The sequence below is a fragment of the Rattus rattus genome, chromosome 6 (assembly GCF_011064425.1).
Source record: "Rattus rattus isolate New Zealand chromosome 6, Rrattus_CSIRO_v1, whole genome shotgun sequence".
Taxonomy (NCBI): Eukaryota; Metazoa; Chordata; class Mammalia; order Rodentia; family Muridae; genus Rattus; species Rattus rattus.
Window position 1 is genome coordinate 152959897 of NC_046159.1, and position 24807 is coordinate 152984703.

At 46.5% G+C, this 24807-nt stretch overlaps 1 protein-coding gene across 1 annotated transcript in view; it reads right to left on the reverse strand.

Annotated features, from left to right (window-relative positions):
• Positions 1-12902: 12902 nt before the first annotated feature.
• Positions 12903-24807, reverse strand: part of Pus7 (pseudouridine synthase 7) — a 41770-nt gene continuing 29865 nt past the window's right edge. The window contains exons 9-16 of the mRNA XM_032907105.1: positions 24681-24806; positions 21960-22021; positions 21106-21266; positions 20235-20361; positions 19068-19169; positions 14995-15124; positions 13680-13771; positions 12903-13347 (exon numbers count right to left, since the gene is read on the reverse strand). Coding sequence (XP_032762996.1) covers positions 13211-13347; positions 13680-13771; positions 14995-15124; positions 19068-19169; positions 20235-20361; positions 21106-21266; positions 21960-22021; positions 24681-24806 — 937 coding nt within the window. The 3' untranslated portion in view covers positions 12903-13210. The remainder of the gene's footprint in view (positions 13348-13679; positions 13772-14994; positions 15125-19067; positions 19170-20234; positions 20362-21105; positions 21267-21959; positions 22022-24680; position 24807) is intronic.

The window sequence follows — 24807 nt, forward strand, 5'->3', positions numbered from 1 at the left end:
GGGTTTTCTAAGGAACTAGAGCTGATAGAATGAATATATTGGGGTTGGGGATTTAGCTCAGTGGTAGAGCGCTTGCCTAGGAAGCGCAAGGCCCTGGGTTCGGTCCCCAGCTCCGAAAAAAAGAAGCAAAAAAAAAAAAATGAATATATTATTAAAGGGTTTTTTTTTTTTTTTTTGAGTGTCTTTTTGATGTTGTCAAGTTAATACAATGGTGGATAGCAGAACAAATTTGTTGACAGAGTCTTAGAGGATTCCCAGTGAGCTGCCGCTCTTCAGTCTACCTTGGAATCCCAAAGAAGTCGGTCCTAATTCTAGCAAAGAAATGCCTCAGCAACAGGGTAGATGAACTTGCCAGCCAGAGTGGAAGGCAAGTAGGCAAAAAGCCAAGCAAGCATCCTTCTGTGTCCTTTTGTATAGACTGCCACCAGAAAGTGTGACCCAAGTGGGCCTTCATCCTCAAATGATCCAGCCAAAAAACTTGGGTTTTAGTTTGATTCAGATATAGTTAAATAGACAACCAGATTAGTCATCACACCAGCACTGACAACATGGTGTAAGTGTCGATGATTTGCTGAAGAATGATACCTCACACTCAAACGGTGTGCAACGGCGATGAGTGTCTATTCTGCAGAGAAACTGCATGCAGGGGTCTAACATACATCAAGGTGGAAGACAGGGGTGTAGACTTTTGCAGGGCCAAGGCTGGGTGACTTTTACCTTTCTTTCACTTGATTGGTTGGCTTTCTCTCAGGGCTCTGGGTTCTTTGCAGGGCATCCTTGGAATGGCTACTCACAGCTGTGGTTGGCTGACCCACGTTTCTGGGGCTTGGTTTTCATTTCTGGAAAGCAGAAACGTGAGGGCCTATTGTCCTAGACTGTCAGTTTGCAGCCTGCCATGGAGTCTGGCTCTGGATAACTCAGAGACTGGGGTTCTCTGGAGAGTAAGCATCCCTCACTCTTAGCTGTTGAGCCATCTCTCCAGCCCACTCCCAAACCCCGCTGATCAGGTGTCCCCCAAGACAGGGTTTCTCTGTGTAACAGCCCTGGCTAGCCTCAATTTGTAGACCAGATTGGCCTTGAACTCACAGATTCCCGTCTCTGTGTCTTACTCCTCTCAGGGACATAAGACCATGCTAGGAAACGTGGTAAAGGAGAGCAGGTTGAGACCGGAGACTCGGTGGGTGCACACCTGAGGCTTAGATGACTCCCAGCTCCCTGCCGGACTCCTGACTTGGACCATGTGCCATGCTTCTCCATAAAGAGACGTTTCCTAGGTCACATAGGCTCAAAACTGAGTTCTCCATGCTAATGAGGTACCTGGAGGCCCAGAGGGTTCAGCCAATAGCTTCCTTCCCAGACATTCCTCCCATAAAGGTGTTTAATCTCACCTTGAGAAGCATCCACTTTCCGCCATGACAATAAACTGTTTAGAACCATGGACTGTCTCTTTTCATCAAGATCTGCTGTGGGGAGCCATGAAGAAGGCCTTGACTACAGAGCTGCAGCCTAATCTCCCTCAAAAGGCCTCTCTGCACTCCCAGCCACCACCACCACCAAGCCTGCATCTGCCAAGGTAAAGACAGTCACCATGAGACAAGTGGGGAGCCAGGGTGTGTGTGTGCGTGTGTGTGTGTGTGTGTGTGTGTGTGTGTGTGTGTGTGTGTCTGTGTCTGTGTCTGTGTCTGTGTCTGTGTCTGTGTCTGTGTCTCTTTCTCTTTCTCTCTCTCTGTGTATCTCTGTGTGTGTGTCTGTGTGTGTGTGTGTGTATATCTGTGTGTGTGTCTGTGTGTGTGTCTGTGTGTGTATATCTGTGTGTGTGTCTGTGTGTGTGTCTGTGTGTGTATGTGTGTGCGTGTGTTCCCCTTTCCCCCTAGACACTGGCCCCAGCCCACTGGCCCCCTACTCCGTTCTCTGCTCTTCCAGAACTCCCAGTGGTACTTGGATGTCCAAGAATCTGGGAATCGCAAGGCTTTTGTCACAGGCCAGTGACCCCCAAGTCAGCTCTGGCTCTCCCACATCTTAGACTGGGTTTCCCATCCCAGGGGCAGTGCCTCAGCACTTCCTTACTGCCCAGAAAAGAGCAGTCAAACCCCCTGCTTCGCCTCCCCAAGAGTCCATTGGCCACAGGCCTACAACCCTGCACCCTCAGTGTTGGGATTAAAGGTGTCCATCACTACTCCTGGCTTTATATAATTTTTAGCTTAACTTATAGGTTCTATAAAAACAGGTTAGTGTCAGGGTTGGGGATTTAGCTCAGTGGTAGAGAGCTTGCCTAGCAAGCGCAAGGCCCTGAGTTCAGTCCCCAGCTCCGAAAAAAAGAAAAAAGAAAAAAGAAAAAAAACAAAAACAAACAACAAAAAAAAACAGGTCAGTGTCTAAGTCTGGCTTTTGGATTGTGCCTTGTTGACCCATCTAGAAGTTTCTTTATTTAAATCACTGTCCATAAAAAGAAAAGACTTAGAAGTTATGAGATTATGTGTGAAGATGTTGACTTTTCTCTAGTAAAGGTACAAGGACTTCTGTCTGGTAGAAATGTTATATCAGAGGCTCTGGCTGCCATCATGCACTGTACATATTCAGCACTCAGGACGCAGGGGCAGGCAGACTTCTATGAGTTCAAAACAAGATAGGGGTGCGCAGTGAAACCCTTTCTCAAGCAAAATGTAAGTCGAACTGTATGGCTAGAACCTTTTGGAATCTGTTTTGTTCACACAAAGTAATTCTCTAGGAATTCATGTAGTTGAAAATGAATTCTTTTTCTTGAAATTTCTTTTCCAGGATGGGCATGGTGGCATAGCCTAACCTCCTACTCCGGAGGCTAAGGCAGAAGGATCATGGCTGAAGGCCAGTCTGGGCTGCGTATCAAGACACCTTCTGGGGCTGGAGAGATGGCTCAGAGGTTAAGAGCACCTGACTGCTCTTCCAGAGGTCATGAGTTCAATTCCCAGCAACCACATGGTGGCTCACAACCATCTGTAAAGAGATCTGATGTCCTCTTCTGGTGTGTCTGAAGACAGCTACAGTGTACTCATATATAATAAATAAATAAATCTTTAAAAAAAAAAAAGACACCTTCTGAAGGGGCATCGATGAAGGAGGAAGAGAGAGGAAAAAGAAGAAGAGAAAGAGGAGAAGAAAGGGGGAAGGGAGGAAAAGAGAGTGGGCAAAAGACAGAAATGGGGATGGGGAGTGGGGGGGAAACTAAACAAGACTCTCCTCAAGGGCAGTGCCCAGCCTGAGCCAGCGTCATCTCCTGGATCATTCCCCCTTTGATGAATTGTCATTTCTGTGAGTCATGTTCAAACTTTCTGAAAATAATACTTTGTCATAATTGTTTGGTTTGGGCAGATGTCTTATAGCGTGGCTCAGTCATCATCATCATCATCATCATCATCATCATCATCATCATCATCATCATCATCATCATCATCATTATTATTATTATTTACAAAACTTGTACTTGGTCAGAAAAGGCCAGACCACCTTTTCTCCCCCAAGGCAGAATCAAAACACTGATTGCTTTGAGACAGTGGAAGGCCCATGAGGTCTCTATCCAGTAATGGGTTATTTTTGTGAGATTTTGGGGTAGGTTAAGAAGGAGGTTTTAAGATAGCATATGCCACAGGCTGTTTTCATTTTCCAAGCAGTGCTCCCAATAGTACATCAGCACAGATATGTGTGAGCATTGGATGAAACAAAAGGCCCAGGCATCCGACAGCTTTCTGCTGCTAATGAAACACAGGTGTCCTGATAGAAATTCGTGCTCAGGAGAAAAGGTGGAGGGACGGGGCCACTCTTTTGAGTGAACTGTTTCTGAGCATTATCAGAATAAGCTTCCTTAAAAACAAAACCCTTGGGGTTGGGGATTTAGCTCAGTGGTAGGCGCTTGCCTAGCAAGCACAAGGCCCTGGAGTTCGGTCCCCAGCTCGAAAAAAAAAAAAAAAAAAAAAACCCTTGGGCTGGAGAGATGGCTCAGTGGTTAAGAGCACTGACTGCTTTTCCAGAGGACCTGAGTTCAAATCCCAGCAACCACATGGTGGCTCACAACCATCTGTAATGAGAACTGATACCCTCTTCTGGTGTGTCTGAAGACAGGTACAGTGCACTCATATAAATAAAATAAATAAATCTTTAAAAACAAAACAAAACCCTGCAGCTCGGGGCCTGAGGAAGTAGCTCACCAGCTAAGAGTACATACTGCTCTTGCAGAGGACCTGAGTTTTGTTCCCAGCACGTCCATTGCACAAATTCCATTGCACAGATCACAGCTGCTGACCAAGGCCAAGAGAATCTGACACCTTCTGCCCAGCGTGGGCGCCACACATGAGAATACACCCATACACACATGCATAATAACACCAAGGGAATCTGACACCTTCTGTCCAGCGTGGACACCCACACATGAGAACATACCATATATATATATATATATTAAAATATAAATAATGAAAATATGAAAATAATGGGGATTTAGTTCAGTGGTAGAGCGCTTGCCTAGCAAGAGCAAGGCCCTGGGTTCGGTCCCCAGCTACGAAAAAAAGAAAAAGAAAAAAAAAAAGAAAATACAAATAATTCAAAAAGCAAGCCACATTATATTATAATATATATAGGAGTGACATAGAATATATCTCTCTTCTATGGACACATTACTACACACATACATACACACGCATCTATATAGAGATAGATATAGATGATATAGATATAAATATGTGTATATATCTCAAAAGCTCACATGTCACACCATTTAGATTCTACACTATCCATATCTTGTCAGTCTTCTTTAATTGTTGCTTGTAATTTCCTCCAACTTTGTAAATCACAGACATTATAGAGTTTCATTTTATGAACACTTCAGGATCTCCTTTGGTTTTGTTTGTTTGCTTGCTTGTTTATCGTTTTTTACTTTGATAGATCCTCCACTTTGTAACTCAGTCGGCTGCCAGCACACACCGCCATGCCTGATCCCCTTTAAGAGTTTTTTTTTTTTTTTTTAAAGATGTATTTATTTTTTATGTGGGTAAGTATACTACTGCTGTCTTCAGAACACCAGAAGAGGGCATCGAATCCCATTACAGATGGTTGTGAGCTACCATGTGGTTGCTGGGATTTGAACTCAGGACCTCTGGAAGAGCAGTCAGTGCTCTTAACCACTGAGCCATCTCACCAGCCCCCCCCTTTAAGAGTTTTAACATCTTTGTTTCATTTATTTTGCTTTGTCTTGATTTTTGTTTTCCAAATGGTATGAAGCAGCAGTCCAAATTCATAGCTTTCATGGAGACACCATCAAAGAAAGAAATATTTAACCATTGCTAAAGACATTAGTAAGGAGCACTTTATTCAAGGGAATGCTATATTGTGTGAGGTAGGAGAGAGTTTAAACTCAACTCTGAATGCAGATTCGGTGGAGATTTTAAGCTGGTATGATGGTGCATAACTATATTCCCAGGCTTTGGGAAGCTGAGGCAGGAGTATTATGAGTTTGATGCCAGCCTGTGATACATAGAGAACCCTGCTGTAGAGAGAGTGTGGTGTGTGGCGATGTGAAGTCAAGGAACAGAATAGGCAGTCAATGGAAAGGAAATTAATCGGAGGAACTATCAGGAGAAAGTGATGTCTTAGGGTTTTACTGCTGTGAGCAGACACCATGACCAATGCAACTCTTACAAGGACAACATTTAATTGGGGGTGGCTTACGGGTTCAGAGGGTCCATTGTCATCATGGTGGGAGCCTAGCAGCATCCAGGCAGGCTTGGTGCAGGAGGAGCTGAGAGTTCTACATCTTCATCTGAAGACTGGCTCTCATGTGGTTAGGAGGAGGGTCTCATTGCCCACTCTCACAGTGACACATTTCTTCCAACAAGGCCACACCTCCTAACAGTGCCACTTCCTGGGCCAGGAATGTTCAAACAACCACAGGGGGTTCTGACTAACCTGACTTTACAGACTTCTTGCTGAGGCAAGCCAGAGTAGTCAGATAACACCTCAAAGTGATGAGACTCAGGAAGAGAGAAATCCTTCCTAAAGGGACATTCTCTTGTTCATAAACTTGGTGATGCAGACCTAGCAAGGACAGGCACTGAGCAGTAATGCCAGATGGAAAACAAGCCCCTTTCTAGAGTTAGTCCAGGAAGAGATGGGCTGGGGATGTGGCTAATTAGAACGACCGCCTAGCACTCATGAAGCACTCGGTTCGATCCCCCCGCATTGCATGAACTGAGTGTGGTGGCATTTACAGCACCGGAGAAGTAGGGGTGGGAGGATCAGAGGTTCAAGGTCATCCTCAGCCGTTTGGCAAGTTTGAGGCCAGCTTAGGCTGCTAGATGATATCCATTCTAAGAGAGGAGAGCATGAGAGACGGGGAGAGGGTAATACACTCCATCATTCCCCAGCACACATTCAAGGCACCGAGAAAGCAGCTCCTGCCCTTTTTAGAACCCAGGCAGAAGGGAGGCAGAAAGAAGGGGAGATGCTCACTTGCCCCAGATTTGTGGGCTCTGGCTTTCAATTTCTTCACTTGAGAAACCTGTCCGAGCAGTGGTGGCTAGGATCTGGTCAGTGCTTACCTTATAACTAATAGCATCACACTTATTGCTGGCTAAAAAAGTGGGTAGCCATGGTCTCCCGCCCTGGGCAACCAACACAATAAATATCAGCAGTCGGGAGGGGGTGGGGCACACAGGGGTTGTTGTGGTCTCCGTTACACACAGGCGCGCACGCACACACACACACACACACACACACACACACACACACACACACACTCAGCAAAACCCTGTCCTCAGGTACTCATTTTCTACATTAATTTAGAAAAGCAGATCGTACTTTAAATGAAACCGACATGCCCTCCAGGGCTTCTGGCTGGAATGGTACAGCTCACTTCCTCAGACATCACAAGTAGATAACTATCTCCAAGGAAGGAGTTCCCTGTGGGAGCCGACGGAACCTCAAGACACAGTCAGCAGATCATTGACTTTTAATGGCTAGAGTATATTAAATATGTTTTAAATATTAATGCCATGCTGCCTTCAGACTTCCTATAAAACACTGTAGACTGAAAATGTGTGTTCTCTAAATGCGAGCTGGGTCTTTGGGAGGCCATTAATTAGGCATGAGAGTGGAGCCCAGATGATGGGATCAGTGCCTCTTTTTACGTTGCCCGTCATTTTTTAAAATTTACCTTTTCACTTATTCATTTTACATCCTGCTCACTGCCCTCCTCCCAGTCACCCCTCCCACAATCCTTCCTCCTTCCCCCTCCTTTTCTTCTCTGAGTGGGTGGGGCTCCCCTGGGTATCCCCACCCCCCACCCTGGCACTTCAAGTCTCTGCAAGGCCAGGTAGATGCTTCCTCTCCCACTGAGGCCAGACAAGTAACAGTTTGTTCCTGATCCCCAGCTGCTCCTACACTCTACTCCACGGTAGAGTAGCATATACAAAATTAAATATAAATACAAATACATATATAATAATTATAAATATAGTAACTATAAAGTATAATAACATATAATATAGTAAATATAAATGCAAGATTAAAGATAAAAGTAGGGACACACGTGGTTTCACACCCCTTTACTCTATGGTCTATGGTACTTGGTCATAGCAGCCTGCACCAACACAAATGATGCTTCCTCTTTGGAAGATTAATCTAACAGTCACGGTCCTTGCTATCTATATCTTTGTTAGTCAGTGTGATAAGAATAAAAGAGGTTCTGCGCCGCTTCGAATGGGGAGAGGGTAATACTATGCCAGGAAAAGGAGACCAAAGGCAGAAAGGACTTCAAGAAACGAAAAGGAAGGAGATGTCTCAGGGGTTACATGTGCTTGACTCACAAGCTCCATGACTCGATGTTGATCCCCAGGACCCACATGGTGGAAATCGAGAACCAACTCCCACGATTCATCCTCTCAGCTCACACGGGCATGTGTATGACTGTTCCCAGCATCTGCTGTCAGGCAGCTCAGAAACCCCACAACTGCGGGTTCAGGGTGATCCCGCACCAGTGGCCTCTGTGTGCACTACACTCAGGTGCACACAACCAACACACAGCTTCAACAAAACAAAAATAAAAATTAGGGACAAGCATGGCTTCACACACCTTTAATCCTGGCACTTGGGAAGCCGAGGTAGGCTGAGCTCTGAGTTTGAGGCCTGGTTTACAAATCGAGTTCCGGGATAGCCAGGGCTACACAGAAGAACCCTATCTTGAAAAAGTAAAACCAAACCAACTCTCCTTCCCTGCCCCTACTCCCCCCTCTCCCCCAAAAAAGGAAGAAAATAAAAGAAAGGAAGAAAAGAAAGAAAGAAAAGTGGGTGCAGGAAGATCTATAAACTCAAGGTCATCCTTAGCCACATACTGAGTTGGAGTTTAACCTTAGGCTAAACGAGACCCTGTCTCAAAAAAGGAAAAAGAAAAATTGGCCCTATGACTGTCTATGGTGCTAAGAAGGTATCCTCTATAATGCTCTGGTGACAACCACTGTTTTCTCTTGACCTAATTGGAAATACAGACTTCCAAGACCCCATTCATACTCTCCATGCCTTGGTTTGCTTTCTTTTGCTGTGATATGCACCAAGACCAAAAGCAACTCTGGAGGAAAGGGTTTAGTATAACTTACAGCTTACACTCCTCATGACAGAAGTCAGGGCAGGAGCTCAAGGCAGGAACCGAGAGGCAGGAACTGAAGCAGAGACTGTGGAGGACCACCGCTTGCTGGGCTGCTCTCTGTGGCGTGCTTTCTTACACCTCCTGCCTTACACTAGGACAATTTGTCTGGTCGTGGCATTGCCCACAGTGGGCTGGCCCTCCTATGTCAAGAAAATGTCCTCGGACTTGCTTACAGGAAATGGGATGGAGGCAGGCTCCAGTCACCAGGCTTGGTGGCAAGCGTCCTTACCCACAGAACCACCTGCCAGGGCCTCTGGCCCAGCTCTTCCTTCTCACGGTCTCATCTGAGCTCTCCCGGGATGAATCTTCCCCAGAGAGGTTTGCTGAACGACTCAGCTAAAAGTACGACCCTTCCTCCCACCCTGACCCTGTTCTCTTGTTGAATTTTCTTCCGTGCATTTATTGTGATTTAAAACTACACATTCGTGATGCTAGAATTTATAACGTAACTGTGTATTTGCTCTTTTTCAACTTTGGCACAGAGCTCCTAAAAACCTTGAATTTCTTAAAGGACATGAGACAGCTGCTGGGGTTGGGGAGATGGCTCAATGCTTTAAGAGCACAAGAAACAAGCGCTTGCCTAGGGGCAAGGCCCTGGGTTAGGTCCCCAGCTCCAAAAAAAGAACCAAAAAAAAAAAAAAAAAAAAAAAGCACAAGAAACTCTTCCAGAGGACCTAGGTTAAACTCCTAGCACCCACTTGTAGTACATACCTGCCCACTCCAGTTTTAGAGGATCTGACTCTTTCTTCTGGCCTCCGTGGGCACTGTATATATGTGATACACAGGCATCCATGCAGGCAAAATGTTTATAGTCATAAAAGGAAAACAAATAGCTATTCAAAAAAAACTCCCTTCCAGGTTCTTGGATGACCACAGCATTTGGGTTTGTTGTCAGGGAAACTAGCCAGGGTTGGATGGGAGGACTGGAGTTTCAGTGTCTCTTCAGGGAGCAAGAAGGACTGACTAAACCCAACATCAGAATTTGGTCACTCATGCCTCTGTGGCAGAACCTCTATAAAACCCCTAGACTATGGGACTTAGTGACTACACAGAGGTGCTGCTCTGCCGGAAATTCTAGTCTTCTCCTTCTAACTTTCTTTATGCCTTTCTTCAGTCTGGCTACCCCTGAAGTACATCCTATATAATAAACCTGCCAATGGTATTGTTTCCTGTGCTGTGAGCTGCTCTCGTACTTTTCCACCTGAGGGTGGGAGCCATAGGAATTCCTGACAGAAAACAAGTTGGTAAGAAGTAAGGAATCTGGGTTTGTGATAGGAGCAGTGTTGACACCAGCTCTCTGTGGACAGTTAGAATTATACTGGGAGAAGTCAGAGCCTAGGTGGTGTGGGTTTGTAACAATGACTTGGAGGGAGACTTCCCTCAAGGGACTGACTTTTCACTTAGGTGTAATGGGTCAACATTTGGCATCTCTGCCTCCATTTTGAATCTGCTCACTTTGCTGTTAGTCATCCTCCTGTGTCAATACCTTGAATTCCAGGCACTACAGATATGATAAATAAGGATCTTGTGTGGACAGTCTTATCTGTTGCTTATGAAGCAGTGACCCTTATCACCACATTTTCCCCCCTGACCAGCCCAAACCAAACCAATTTGACCAAGACTCACTAATGAGGCATACACCCCTGCTCCAGCCCCATATCAATGTGTGTTCAGGTCAGTATTCCTGTCTATAGTGGAAGTGTATGCTTTATATCTTAATGACTTTCAATATAGGATAGATATTGATTGGATTTCTTTTCTTCCCCTCTACTAATAGTTTTCCTTTTGGTTTCTGGGTCAAATGGTGGCTAGCACAATTTGTTGGAGATCTTACCTTGCCCCGCTGTGCTCTCAGAGTGCACCAGAAGGACTCCTACGTGTTAGAGCTGTGGGCTCTCAGGTTTCCTTCTCGCATGAAGATGTCACACGGTACTGGCCTATGCCTGGCATTGAGAAATCTGAATCAACGTGTTCAGATACTTTCTAAGTACCATAGATATTCAACTTCTTCTGTTGGAAGACTTTAGACCGCACTCTCAGGGCAAGGAGGCTGTTTTTAATCAAACACATTTGTTACTGGATGTGTCATGTTGTTGAGGAAATCGTGGTCTATTTTCCAAATGTTTATGTTCCCCCCTTTTTTTTTTTTTTCCCTTTTTTTTCGGAGCTGGGGACCGAACCCAGGGCCTTGCGCTTGCTAGGCAAGCGCTCTACCACTGAGCTAAATCCCCAACCCTTATATTCCCCTTCTTCGTACTAAGTCTTCCCTCTGCTGTCTTGATGCCCAGATACTTCCTGCCCTCAGCTGACTGTCCTCTGGATGATCCTTCCTATTCACTCTGCAGCCAGACCATAGTCCAGTTAACCTCCTGATGACCTTCTGCCTGACCGATGCAGTATCTTCTGGGTGTACTAAGTAGCACAAATGAACTCTGAGTTGTCTGCCAATGAAGGTCTTATTATTGTATACATTTACTCCTCTACCGACATCCAACTTGGTGAACCAGCAAGTTACTTACAGGACTACGGATGAGAGGGGACTTACAGAATCAGAAATGACTCAACGACAGCTGCATCAGCAAAGCTCTCCTTAGCACAGGTGACAACCCACAGAGCTGGGAACACTGCACATCCCGCAGGCAGCTCAGCAGGCCGGAGAGTGATGCCTCTGCTCTACATCTCTTCCATGCAGCCCAGATGGGTTCTGCTTCTTCCAGGGAGCTGGTCTGGCCTCAAGAGTCTTCTTTGCAGCTCAGCTTGTCTGAGACTTTTTGGCAGCTCTGCTCCTATAGTTTCCTGTCAGGGAGCGGTCTATCGAATCTGGTCAGCTTCAGGATTTCCTGAAGCTACTTTGAGTTTATTTACCTTCTTGCTTTGAGAAGGCTAGGCTAACTCCATGACAGGCTTCAAACTGGCAGTTCAGGAGACGAGGCCTAAATCTGTTTCTAAGAACTAGGCAAGTCCAGGCCTCAAACGCTGCCCTTTCACCTCGTCTGACGTCAGAACAGTTCCCAGACTTCCAGAGCGACAGACTCCATGCCCCTAGGCCCCAGCAATGGTTATGGAATATTCCTAGAGATGGAGCAAGATGAAGGTCACCTGCCCCAGAATTCCCCTCAGGTACTTTAAATTGGTCCTGTGAGCTAACTTTGGGAGCTCTCTCTTTGTAGATGGCAGACCCCAGCGTGCTGGACTTCTGCAGAATAAAACACTTCTTGTTTGCATACTATTTGAATCCGGGAAGGTATTCTTCGGCAAATCATGGGCACTTACGTTTGGGGTCCCTAGAGGTGTGAGCCGGCTGGAAGGGCCAGTCACTCCTTTGCTGCCTCAGCAGTGTGGCCAGTGTGAGGAGAGCAGAGGAGACAAATGCACTATTGGTTCTCACTTGTGCTTTGATGGCTGTTCTCTCACTCCAGGCCTTTCCTTCACTCCAGAAAGCACAGAGGAGGCCAGGGAGCGACCCTGTGGGAGGAATGACCTGGAATCCTGGCCATGAATCAGCCACCCCAGTGGACACTGTGTATGAGTCTCACACCCCATACCCAATGGAGACACTGCTATGCCGCGTCTGAGGACTGCCCACTTGGCGAGCACCTTGCTGCCCTTTAGCCAGCGACAAGATTTTTACATGCACTCAGTTTTAGAACATTTATTTATTTACATAGTTAGTAGAAAGGCGTTCTTAAAAATATTTATTACATTTGCTTTTAGAAATGATAGAAAATAAAACTGGCTAGAGTCACGTTCCACAACTCCAGAAAGGCATTTGCATCCTTTCGGAGGAGGGGTTTCTGCAGTGCTCATGATGGAGATTCTTAAGCAGCTGCAGGTGAAAGCAGGAGCCCTTCTCAGCTTTCCAGAGTTTCTCTGTGGTCACTATGTACTTTTGAGTCCAGTGGAAAGGGTTCTGAAAGTAAAAGGCACCTACAGTAAAATCAGTAAAATCAGACTGCACCCAATAAAAGCTACAGGCTTCTATCAAGGGCACCGCTCCCCTTGAAAGATGCTGACAGACTACCCAGAAAGGCACTGGGAGCCAAGCTGTATATAAACGCTTACCCACTGAAACCAACACGAGTACTGCGTGTTAAGCGTGCAGTACTAATTTCCAGTCCAGATTTGTCTGCTGCATCAGCTCTGACATGAACCACTGTATAATCCCACCACAAACATAAAATTGTTTGTACTCCAGGTGCACAGCAAAACCTAAAACTGCAACTTTAAACCAAAGTCCCCCTTTATTCTTATAAAGCCACAAAGCTGAAACTGTCCTAGAATTTAAGCACCTAAGGGATATTCTGACCAATTTTTATTTTCTGAGCTATAACTAGGATCCTCAGGATTTGTACATGTGTACAAATATTGCAAAGTATTTAAGCTGATACAAACTTTACAAAATACAAATAATTCTTTACTATAAAAGATTCATATCCCAAACATGAGTCAGCACATAAAAAGAACAGAACAGGTCGGAAGCAGGTCTGCATCTGTCTATCCGTCCATCCGCTCTCTGAGCGACCTACTACTCAGACCCACTGCTCATCGCAGCCAGCTTGTGTTTAGCTGGGTCTGGTTCTTGATGCTGGTGTCCATTTTGAGCACTTCTCGAATGGCCATGGTGGCGTAAGTAGAGGGAGGAAGAGAGAAGTCCATCTTCAGAGCCCTGTATCTGCCTTCTGCCAGGAGAGAAAGAACAGAGCGCAGTCAAAGGCGGATCGCGTAGCTGCAGGCTGACCAAATGTCACCCCCAACCCTCCACCCCAAGCTATGCCTGTTTCTTTACAATTCCACTCCTCAGGTCCTCGGAGAGAGAATGAGACCACAAAATGAGAGCACAGGAGTGTGTGGACCAGCGGGGGTGTGGTGACTTTACCAGGCGGGGCTGGCAAAGTGGCCCACCAAGTAGAAGCACCTGCCACTAAGCCTGGTGACTTGAATTTGATCCCTGGGACCCAAAGAGTGAAGAGAACCAACCCCCCCAAAAACACTTTGTGTTGCACTGATTTACCAGAAGCAAAGACTGGTGGTGGTTTCCCTTCGAGGTTGTCCACATCCGTGTTGAAAAGTGGAATTTTGGGATCATCGTATGCAACAACTTCCCTTCAAAACACAGAAAGGCGAGCGAGAATGAGCATCAGAAGGGGTGCAGGTCTTGTTATCCCCATTTGCTGAGCAAGGAAAACACACAAGCTGACTGGCAGGCCTCCCCAGGAACAGACGAGGAGGACTATGGTAACAACACTTCACCGCTGCCTTATTGTAGAACGCAAATGGCATCAGACAGTGGGAAGGATGTGGACTGCTGCCCTGGCACGGTAGGCGTCACTCTGTGTGGGCAAGGTGGAAGTAACGGTGACATTTGCATCTCCTCCACCGTGGGTGCCATGCCACCACCTTCTCCTGAGAGGGACCGCTCTCCAGAGTGTGGATGGTAACCTCCGACTCTGCCAACTTCACGGCCACAACCCGGAAAGGAAAAGGGAGCGGGAAAGAGAAATTCCTGGAAATGGGCAACTAGTTCAGGACTTCATTTTAAAGTTAAGAAACTTGAGGAAAGGGGCTGGAGAGATGGCTCAGTGGTTAAGAGCACCGACTGCTCTTCCAGAGGTCCTGAGTTCAATTCCCAGCAGCCACATGGTGGCTCACAACCATCTGTAATGGGATCCGATGCCCTCTTCTGGTGTATCTGAAGACAGCGACAGTGTACTCAGATATAATAAATGAATAAATCTTTAAAAAAAAAAAAAGAAACTTGACGGAAATAATATAAATATCAAAGGTATCTTTTAAAATATTTTTTAACTCTCATTTTATTTTGTATGTATGAATGTTTTGCTTGCCTGTGTGTCTGTGTACCAGGTGTGCAGTGCCCAAGGAGGTCTGGAGTTACAGACCATTGTGAGCTGCCACGTGGGTGCTGGGAATTGAACCTGGGTCCTCTGGAGGAGCAGCCAGTGCTCTTAACTGCTGAGCCATCTCTCCAGCCGCAGAGGCAAATGGAAGTTTTACAGAGAAAGGCAAGAAAGTTCATTTTCTGTGTATCTCTTCAGTAAGTCAGGGATTCCAACAACATGTAAGAGAAGCAACTTTCACTACACGATTGTAGCCAACTCTAATTGGTTGAACACTTGAAAAACAAAGACAGGTGGCAGTGGTTACCATGGTAGTAAGTACAGGCGAGTGGCAGTGGTTACCACGGTAATAAGTACAGGCGACTGCTATGGAGCCTTATATGCTAGGTTCTGAGCAAAGAAAGACACACACACAACGCAAAACCTCGTGATCCTAAAGAAGGCCCCAGCTCTGCTTCAGTTCTCACTCACCAGCTGACGCTCTGAGGTCGGATGATGATCTTTCGGTAGGCCCCCGATAAGGAGTAATCGCGAATCGTGTGTCTCATGTTGTCAATATCAAGGTTGTCCGCGGCAAGCATTTCCCTGTAGGCCTCGCTAACTAATATAAACACAAACAGTTCATTGGAATGCAGCCTGTCAGCAGGTGACCCTCAACGAGCATTCAACTAATGCTACCAGAAATACCGTTAACAAAGTTGGTTAACTCTAGTGACACAGTGACCAGGCCGAAGGTACCTCCCACTTTACTTCAGCCACCCTGTGGTTTTATGTACGTAATCAGCCACAGGGATTGAGGCATAAAGTTCCCACGCCAACTTCAAACGGCCTCTTCACATGGACTTCCTCAGTACAATTTATACAATGACTCGAAATGTTTAAAAATGGGAGACCCAGGCAACCACCTGGTCACCTCAGCCCACTGGAGAGTTTTCTAATATTCCCTTCCATGAGAACATATTAGACGGTCCCTTCTATTGCAAACAGGCTTGTTTTCCTGCGTGCTCCCTTGGCTTGTCTGGAACACGGTAGATTAGCTGTGCTCCTGTGACCACACTTCTGGAACTGTCGGGCCTTTCCTTTGACTCTGGCTCCTTCAACTGTCTCTCCTTTGACATTTTTGGTTTTGTCTGACCCAGACTAAGAGGATTCAACAGTAACACCTGACTCCTTTTTTTTCCCCCCAAATTTTTTCTTTTAAAGATTTATTTATTTTATGTATGTGAAAACACTGTCGCTGTCTTCAGACACCAGAAGAGGACATTGGATCCCATTACAGATGGTTGTGAGCCACCATGTGGTTGCTGGGGATTGAACTCAGGACCTCTGGAAGAGCAGTCAGTGCTCCTAACTGCTGAGCCATCTCTCCAGCCCTACATATTATTTCTTTGATCGTTCAAGAGATGGCTTCCCTGTGTAGTCTTGGCTATCCTGGAACTAGCTCTGTAGAGCAGACCTAGCTCAGAGTGAGTGAGTGAGTGTGTGTGTGTGCGTGCGTGTGCGTGTGCGTGTGTGTGTGTGTGTTTGTAAGAGAGAGACGGTTCTGTTCATAGGCATAGGGCACATGTGGAGGTCCTTTCCTTGATTCACGTGTGTTCTAGAAACTGAACACAGTTACCAAATTTTCATACAGCAAATGCCTTTACCCATCTTGCTGGCCCTTAGTATTTTTTCTTTTTCGGAGACAAGATCTCACTATGTATCCCTAGTTGGTCTCTAACTTACATGGGCAGGCTGGTCTCCAACTCAGTGATCCTCCTGCCTACACCTCTTTAGTGTTAGGATTAAAGGTGTGAGTCACCACACACAGCCTTCTAGGTCCTTAAGTTTTTCTAAGCTACCATCTAACTGAATTTGTTTTCATGATTTAAAAACATTTTTCACGGGGTTGGGGATTTAGCTTAGTGGTAGAGCGTTTGCCTAGGAAGCGCAAGGCCCTGGGTTCGGTCCCCAGCTCCGAAAAAAAGAACCAAAAAAAAAAAAAACAAAACATTTTTCACTTTTGTTTATGCAAAAGCTTGCATATCCGTGTGTATGCATATATACGTCATTCATGTGGATGCCTATGGAAGGCACTGGATCCCCTGGGGCCTAAGTTGCAGGTAAATGTGTACCACTCAGTGTGGGTGCTGAGAACTGAACTTCGACTGTCTGGGAAGACTAACAGATTCCTGGGCCACAGCTCTAGGATACTGCCATGTAGCTCAGGAGCCTCTAATGAACCTTCTTGCCTCAGCTCCCCCGTGCTAAGGTAATGGCCTGAAGATCTGACTGTTGGGCCTGACTCCATTCCATGACTTCTGTGACTCTCACTTTCCCTATTACTAACATGAACCTCATCATACAAGTATGGCAAGATTTAGGAATACCGTCAGTCATTTCTTTATTCAAGTCAGCTATCAAATGCTGCAAGTACACTGACAAGGCAAGAAGACTTCCGGGTGCTAGCCGTGCCCATGTTACAGATCCAAAAGCTCAACTACATCCAGTAGGGTGTGTCCCGCCCGTGACTACAGGGTTTCGTGAATGGCTTTGTCAAGAGTTCTTCTAAATTTTCTTTCTTATTAGAGCCAGCCAAGTTCCCGGTACTGAGAGGAATAAGAAAGAAGAGGGAGGAACGGACTTTTTCTCTGTTGTGACGGCTGGCTCAGGGTATCAAGCCTGACTAATGGACACTTGGTGTACATTGGTGTACTCTAATGGACACCTAGTGTATCCATTAGTTTTGATAACTTGACACCAACTATTGTCACCTGGAAGAAGGGACTTGTTTCCATCAAACTGGCCTGTGGGAGTCGGTGGTGCGTCTTTCCTGACTGCTGGTTACTGTAGGAAGGTCTAGCCCTCCGTGGGTGGTGACCCTGGACTGGGTCCTGGCTTGTCTAGGTAAGGAAGCTGAGCAGGTCACAGGAAGCAATCCTGTAAGCAGCACCCCTCCAGCTCCTGCATGTGTCCTTGCTGTGTTCCTGTCCACCTCCCTCAGTGACTAGCATGTCACCCGGTTCTTTTCTCCTGCCCTGAACAGAGCAGAAAGGCAGAAGAAAGGCTGGTGAGCTCCTGTTTTCCAGACCTCAGACACTGTTTTTCTCTTGCCCCCAGACCCCACAGCTTGTACCAGCAGACCCTAGGCTCTTGACCTGAAGGCGCTGACTGGACAGACCAATGGCTTCTCTGGTTCTGTCTCTAGCACACAGGTGGCCCGGGACTCCTCGCTGGCTATAATCATCAAGTAAGCTAGGGCCTCTCGCAGGCCCCTTCCCTATCTCTATGCTGTCTGTGCCAGGAGGGTCCTGGCGAAAGCAAAGGCTCCCTCACGCTTCTGAAAGCATGAGCCACAGAACTTCACAGAAGAACCCCAAAGACAAGCTGTGCTCTCAGCAGCCATCCAGAGGGAGGAAGAGAGAAAACCAAGACATTCGAGCTGGGCATGGAGGTCAGTCACGTGGCAAACAGGAGGGAGGGGCCTTCAGAGACAGAGCAAGGAAGCCCCGAGGACCAGAGAAGCCTTACTTGTGTTCAGCCTGCATCAGACAGAAAAAGGAAACAAACACCCCAGGAACAGGCAGAATCAATGGATCCTCATGGCAGCCGAGAGCATTTTATACCCTCTCCTCGGTCGCTTCTAAGAGAAGCAGGCAGTCCTTGCCTACCTTCCTCATCCTCTCGCTCCTGTCCACTGCCTTCTCCTCAGAAAGTCAGTCAGTACAGGCACTGGAGGCAGAGCCACGTGGAGGACTTACTCAATCACCTGGCTAGAGGCATCCCATCAGCCACTATGCCTTCAGTCCTAATCGCTACAAAATGTCAAGGACTGTAACGTTAGTGGGCAGAATTCTGGCCCTGTGACAGAAAAACACATTGTCCACGGGCCAGTGTGGGCTGAGAGTAAGTGTTGGGTCAGTTCTTCCAAACGGCCCAGAGTTGTTTCTTTTTCTGCCCCTGAATCTACCACCGAGGGCATCCACGAAAGTGATGGTAATGACAGAAAGTCTGGAGAGTGGGACGTACTGTAGAGCATCCTAACTTTTCATTTCCTCCTCTCAGACTGGCATCCAACGGACAGGATGAAGCCATTTTCTAGTCTGAGCACTGGAGATCACAGGCCCATGACACTGCAGTGGGGCGGATTCTAATTTAAAGTTCCCTCCTGAACATACTCCTTCCTGGAAGGCCTGAACAACAGATACTTAATACATTTAATGTATTTTGTGTGTGTGTGTGTGTGTGTGTGTTATATGTGTGAGTGTTATGTATGTATAAATACATACATACATACACTTTTTAACTTTTAAATTTCCAGACAGGGGCTGTCTAGGTAGCCCTGATTGGCTTGCAATTCAATTTAGAAACCAGGTTAGCCCCCGAATTCTCAGAGAACTGTCAGCCTGTGCTGGGATCAGGCACCATATCCAGCTATTTTTGCAGGCTAAATCTCTATTAAAATGTGCTAGAAAGCTCTAAGAATGAATTTCCCCCTCTGGTTCAATCTTGGATATTGTTGGATACTCAATCACATCATATTATTTGGCCCAAATAGAACTTACTTTTATGTTTGGGGTAGATGACATCAAAGCCAGGCAAAGGCATCACCACATCGTGAATGGAGTAGTTATTAACGTCATCTTCCTCAATATAGGTGGCCGTGGCTGCAAGTCCACAAGTAAACAGGTTAAGAACAGACATTTTCCATGAACTCAGGTTCCTAAAAATTATACACATCCAGGTGCATTGAAAGCACAGGTGTTCAGCTGCAGAGGCCCGGGACGCTTAGAGCGCTGTTGTTTTTTTTTAATCAGCTGAGGAACCTTGAGCAAGGGGCTACATCTCATAAAATCAGAATGCTTCCCAGTAGTACTGTGACAGAGCAATGCAGCAAACTGTACAGTGACACTCAGTAAATATTCCATTGTGGACAGGATATTAGCACTTCTTTTTTAAAAAAAAAAATTATTTCCCTTTTTGTGTAAGAATGTTTTCCCAGTATTTATGCCTGTGCATCATGTGTGGGCAGGACCTTGGAGGCCAGAAGAGGGTGCTGGGTCCCCTGAAACTGGAGTTACAGACAGCTGTGAGCCACCATGTGGGTGGTGGGTGCTGGGGACCGAGAACAGCTGGGGCTCTTTATAGTCCAGCCAAGTTCTAGATTCATCCTAGCCTTCTTGTCCTGTCCTGTCCTGTCCTGTCCTGTCCTGTCCTGTCCTGTCCTGTCCTGTCCTCTCTTTCAAGACAGGGCTTCTCCTGTAACCTGACTGTCCTAGTCATAGCTCTGTAGACCAGTCTGGCCTTGAACTCATGGAGATCCCACCTCTGCCTCCTAAGTGTGGGATGCCACCACGGCCGGGCAAGCATTCTCCTCTGTGAACGCTGTGGCTCATTCTATCATGCTCACCAGTGCAGTCAGCTCCAGGCTGGCGTTCATCTGAAGAAACTGCCTGACGGCGTTCGGAAACACCAACACATCCATGAGTAGACACGCTTAGAAGCCCCAGATTGACCGTTTGTAAAGACTTTTAGCCAATGCTGGCCCAATATCATTCTGCTATACTTAAGTTCAGACTTAGCTGCTTATTCAAAACACTTACATATTCTTTCACAAACTAGCAGCCTGACCTCATGCGGCCCTTCTAGGTCCCAATTATTACACATCGCTTTCTTAATTAGCACCACGCTGATTAACATCCGAGTCCTGACCACAGTGCTTCCCGTCGTACCTCCTTTGAGCACGAGGTCCCCCGGCACAGGCTTTAGCCCATACAGCTCAATTCTCCTGCTCACCATGCTATTCCACACATAACTCTGGTAGCTGTGGATGTACATTAAGCGGTTGTTTCTTGGTATCTGCGGAGAATGGAGAAGCAGAAAAAGGAACAATTCTGAACACTTGAAGTGCTGTTTTCCCAGACATTTTGTTCATTTCGTGGTAATTCTAACACAAGAAACTCTCATTTCAGACCTGATGCGGGGCTGGGAAATCACTTTAAGGTGTCCTGAATCACGCACACATGTGGGCTGGGCTTACCAATACTTGAAAGCCCACTGGCAACCCCTTAGCTACTTCCTGTCCAACTCCCTTCCTTGGGCAAAGCTCCAGTGAAGACGTGACAGAGGCACGACGTGCAGTCGGGCCAGGATGACGGAGAAACTTCCATTGGGTAAAGGCACTCGGAGTCACGCCTGACAGCCTAAGTCTGACCCTCAGGGACAAAATCTAAAGAAGGGACTCTCACAGTTGCCCTGACCTACTCCAGTGCGCTCAAGTAAATGCCTGGGCACTGCTCGAGCATGCAGGCAAACCAGGGTTAGAAGAAATGACCGCACAGTGGGGTCTGAACTCTCAAATCCCACTCGGCTACATTAGGTATTTTCCACAGGTAACACCTACAGTCTCAGTAAACACTGCCAGCATTCCCCACACCCATCTGCGCACCGCCCGTCAGGATCAGAGCGAAGCACACGCTAGTGAATTCCTCTGAAGACCACTAAGGATCCATGTTTGCTGCTCCTTCGAGATCATTTTAAGATTGTGTGTAAAAAGCACTGACCACCTCCGAGTCATCGCCTGACTCCACAAATCGCACTCACTATGCCAAACGCAGAGACTATATTCTTCAGTCCATACTTTGAAAGTCCTCGAAGCAGCTGCCCCTCCACACACCTTTTGACGGGTAGCTTTTTGAGGGCAGAGGCTGGGTCTTTGGTCTTGGCCCACTCTTCTCTGCATTTCACCAAGTAACCCTTTTCAGCTGCAGGAGAGAGAAGCGAAGATCAAACTCTCCAACAGAAATTGGGTATCGCCTAACGCACTTCATAGGGAACCTAAAACTGGAGCATGTTTCTGTGTAATGAAGACGCTCACAGTCACGCAAGAGCAAAAACACGGGACCCTGGCGAGAGTGCTTCTCTCTGGTTCTTCCATCAGCCGGAGTTACGATTCATCATTGCAGCAGCTAATCCAGGAAACACCAAGCCCTGAAGGAAGTTTTTCCTTCCCTCGTCCCTGTCCTGTCAAGTTTCACGCTTTCTTTAAAAATAAAAATCCCTCTTGTACAGTGTAGTCTTAAGAGATTTCCCAGAAAAACTTTAATCAACTTTGTAAAAATCCTTAAGGTACTTTGCCAACATCACGTATTTCATTATACTACGCTTTAGCAAAGCAGACATACATATAAGTTCCTCTACGTCAGGGAATTTGAAGTAACCACACAGAAAGCAATTTACTTCAAGTACACTCAACCATGCACGAATAAAGGGCTAAGACTGGGATGGAGACTTTAGAATCCAATCCAATATGCAACACTGTGAAAATAAAACATTTCAATATAAAAGGTCCAGAAAGCTTACAACAACGCAGCCTGCAGTTTCTCTCACGTAAAGTGACGCCATGAATATCTAGCTATGCATTCTATGCGTTTTATTTTTATACAAATCTTTCTCACCTCCAGAGCGGGGTTTCAGTATTAAATCCATGACTTCTGTCCAGGAATTCTGTAGAATTGCTCTAGAATTAAACAGTATTTACGTTAGTTAACTTTGCACGATAAACTTTATGTGCTCGAGTCACACTTCTTAGTGTATTAAACTTAAAAGTATGCAGGAAAGTGATAATACATTCAGTGGACACTACCCACTGTAAAAGGCTTCTCTGGGCTGGGCGGTAGCTCTCTTCTTAGAGAGCTTACTCCTCACGCATAGGACCTGACTGTCATGACCGCCAACGCTCACAGCTGCCTGTAACTCCAGCTCCAGGGGATCTGCTGCCCCCTTCTGGCCTCCATGTGCATCACACGCAGTACGCACAACCTTGACAAAAACCCACACAGATACATTATTTTATCTGTTCTGCTGAACACCTGCATTCAGTTTCTGAATGACCAGTCATATATGGGATATCTGTATCATCTCCTCCATTGAGCATCAAAGAGGAAGGGAGTGGAAAGAATGTATAAGCTGGAGTGGGCACAGGGAGGGAGCCGACTTCTGAGCAGGACAGACTGCATGCACTCTTAAACACTCAGCAGCTGTGGATATTCACACAAGTTCCCCAGAAAACGGGGCCCGTTGACACCCCATCATAGAATGGAGTGGGGCTCATGCACCCTTACTTCAACGATAAGGCACCGAGGATTCTGTAAAGAACTCTAGGGAACCTCAGGGACACGCCTAGGTCACATGAGAGCGGGGAAGCAGTGGGGGGGTTGGGGTTAGAGGACCGGGATGAGAGGGCGAGCGTGAGGACGGAGGGTATGCAGGAGAACACCACTGAATATGTACACATGAAACCATGAAACCAACTAGAACATGTAACTAACAAAAACCATTAGGAAAGGTAAGGGTTGTACTTTGGGACAACGGCATAGCTTTTCCTATATTGCCTTTATATAGGATACAATTCATCTTCTGTCTCACTAAATGCTGGGAAACCCTATGCTGATAACAGTAAGTTCTCTGAGGGTTAGGACATAGTCTGACGTTGTGGAAACAAATAATTTGAAAATCTGAACTAACTCGTGCAGATGTTGGGGAACACTGCAACTTCTGTTTCCGGGTTAAGTCTGACAACACTTTATTGAGCAATTATTCATACTAATATTCTTCGGGATACAAAACTACAGGGTCACATGGCTTTGCTTCTGCTACGTTAATTAAAAATATTAAAAGCAGACTGGTAGCAGTCTTCCCCGGATGCTCTGTCCCACAGCGACCAGTGTCGTCATTATGCTTGTGGGTATTTCCTGAGAATGTGGTGCATGTTCCCTCTCCAGGTGCTGGAGGTCTCGTCTAGGGCCCCGTATGCGACACACGCACTCTGCAGGCTCAGCCACACTCCAGCCCTAACTCCTGACCTTCTCTGCATCAGCACGTGGATCATTCCATGCTGCCCGGGCTGTCCTGTCCCGGACTCACTGGGTCTGGCCTGAAACTAGAAATATTTCCAGTTCTCCTTTTACAACAGTGCTCGAAAGAGGCACCACATGGCAGACTGAGCCCTAAGCAAACATAACCCGATGTTGAAACGCTGAACCAGGAAAAGCTGTTTTTACGGCTGTCCAAGTAGCTTGCAGCCCTCCTGAGGCGCGGCCCCTGCCTCTCCCTGCTCAGACAGAGCCACGACAAATGTTCTTGACTGCACTCTGTGTGCCGCCAGTGTGCCAGCTCCCGGGAGGGCAGTTACTTTACGCCATAGCAGGTCTCTGCTGACAGTGGGGACCCCACTGAACACTTAGGCATTTATTGATAAGATTTCCACTCTAATTTACCCCGGAGGGTTTCCCTATCATCTAGATGTGAACCAAGCTCTTGAACTCCACATTTTATCTTCTAGGGCTTTCTTGAGAGGGTGGGGGAAGGGCGGACGGAAGATGAATCAATGGCAACCCACGTGCTAAGAGAGATCAGTGTGCACACCTTGTGTTACTGTTTTTCACTGGTGTCCACTCACCTGTTAAAAAGTAACAGAGAAGCAGAGTGTGGTGGTGCACACCGTTAGTCCCAGTACTTGGGAGGCAGAGACATGCAGAGTTGGACGGCAGCCTGGTCAGTTCCAGGACAGCCAGGGCTAAACAGAGAAACTCTGTCTTGAAAATTGAAAAGATAAAAACGAACAAAACTCCAAAACTAAGAGACCCCCTGGACTGACTTAATAGTGGGAGGAAAAATTTAGATTTAGGTCTCATTTTTTATCAACTGTGTCTGTGTGCCTGTGTGAGTGCATTATGTATGAGTGAGAGTGTGTATGAGTGCGTCTGCGTGCGTGTGTGTATGAGTGTGTGTGTATGTGTCTGTGTGAGTGCATATGAGTGAGTGTGAGTGCATATGTGTGAGTGTGTGCATGTGTCTGTATGAGTGTGAGTGCATGAGTGTGAGTGTGTGTTGTGTCTGTGAGTGTGAGTGCATGTGAGTGTGTGTGTGAGTGTGTATGTCTGTGTAAGTGTGTGTGTATGTCTGTGTGAGTGTGTGTGTTGTACAAGAGACCCAGGGATGCACATGTATTCACGCCTGGCTCTGCTGAAGGTGCAGGGGACTTGAGGTGAGGTCCTATGCACACTATGTTACTCTGTCTAAATAGTGAGAATGTCTCAACAAACAAGACAAAATAAAACAAAGAACTCACAACCCGAATAAAAAGATGAAAAAACGTTAGAAAACTGAACACACACCTTCCGACCTGGTACGTAGGAACAGCCGTGGTCCCAAACCTTTGCATGCCGTAGTAGTTGATGAAGCCGGTCTGCTGCAGCGAATGCATGGCTTGCTGCACTTGTTCATCCGTTCCCGTTATATTCC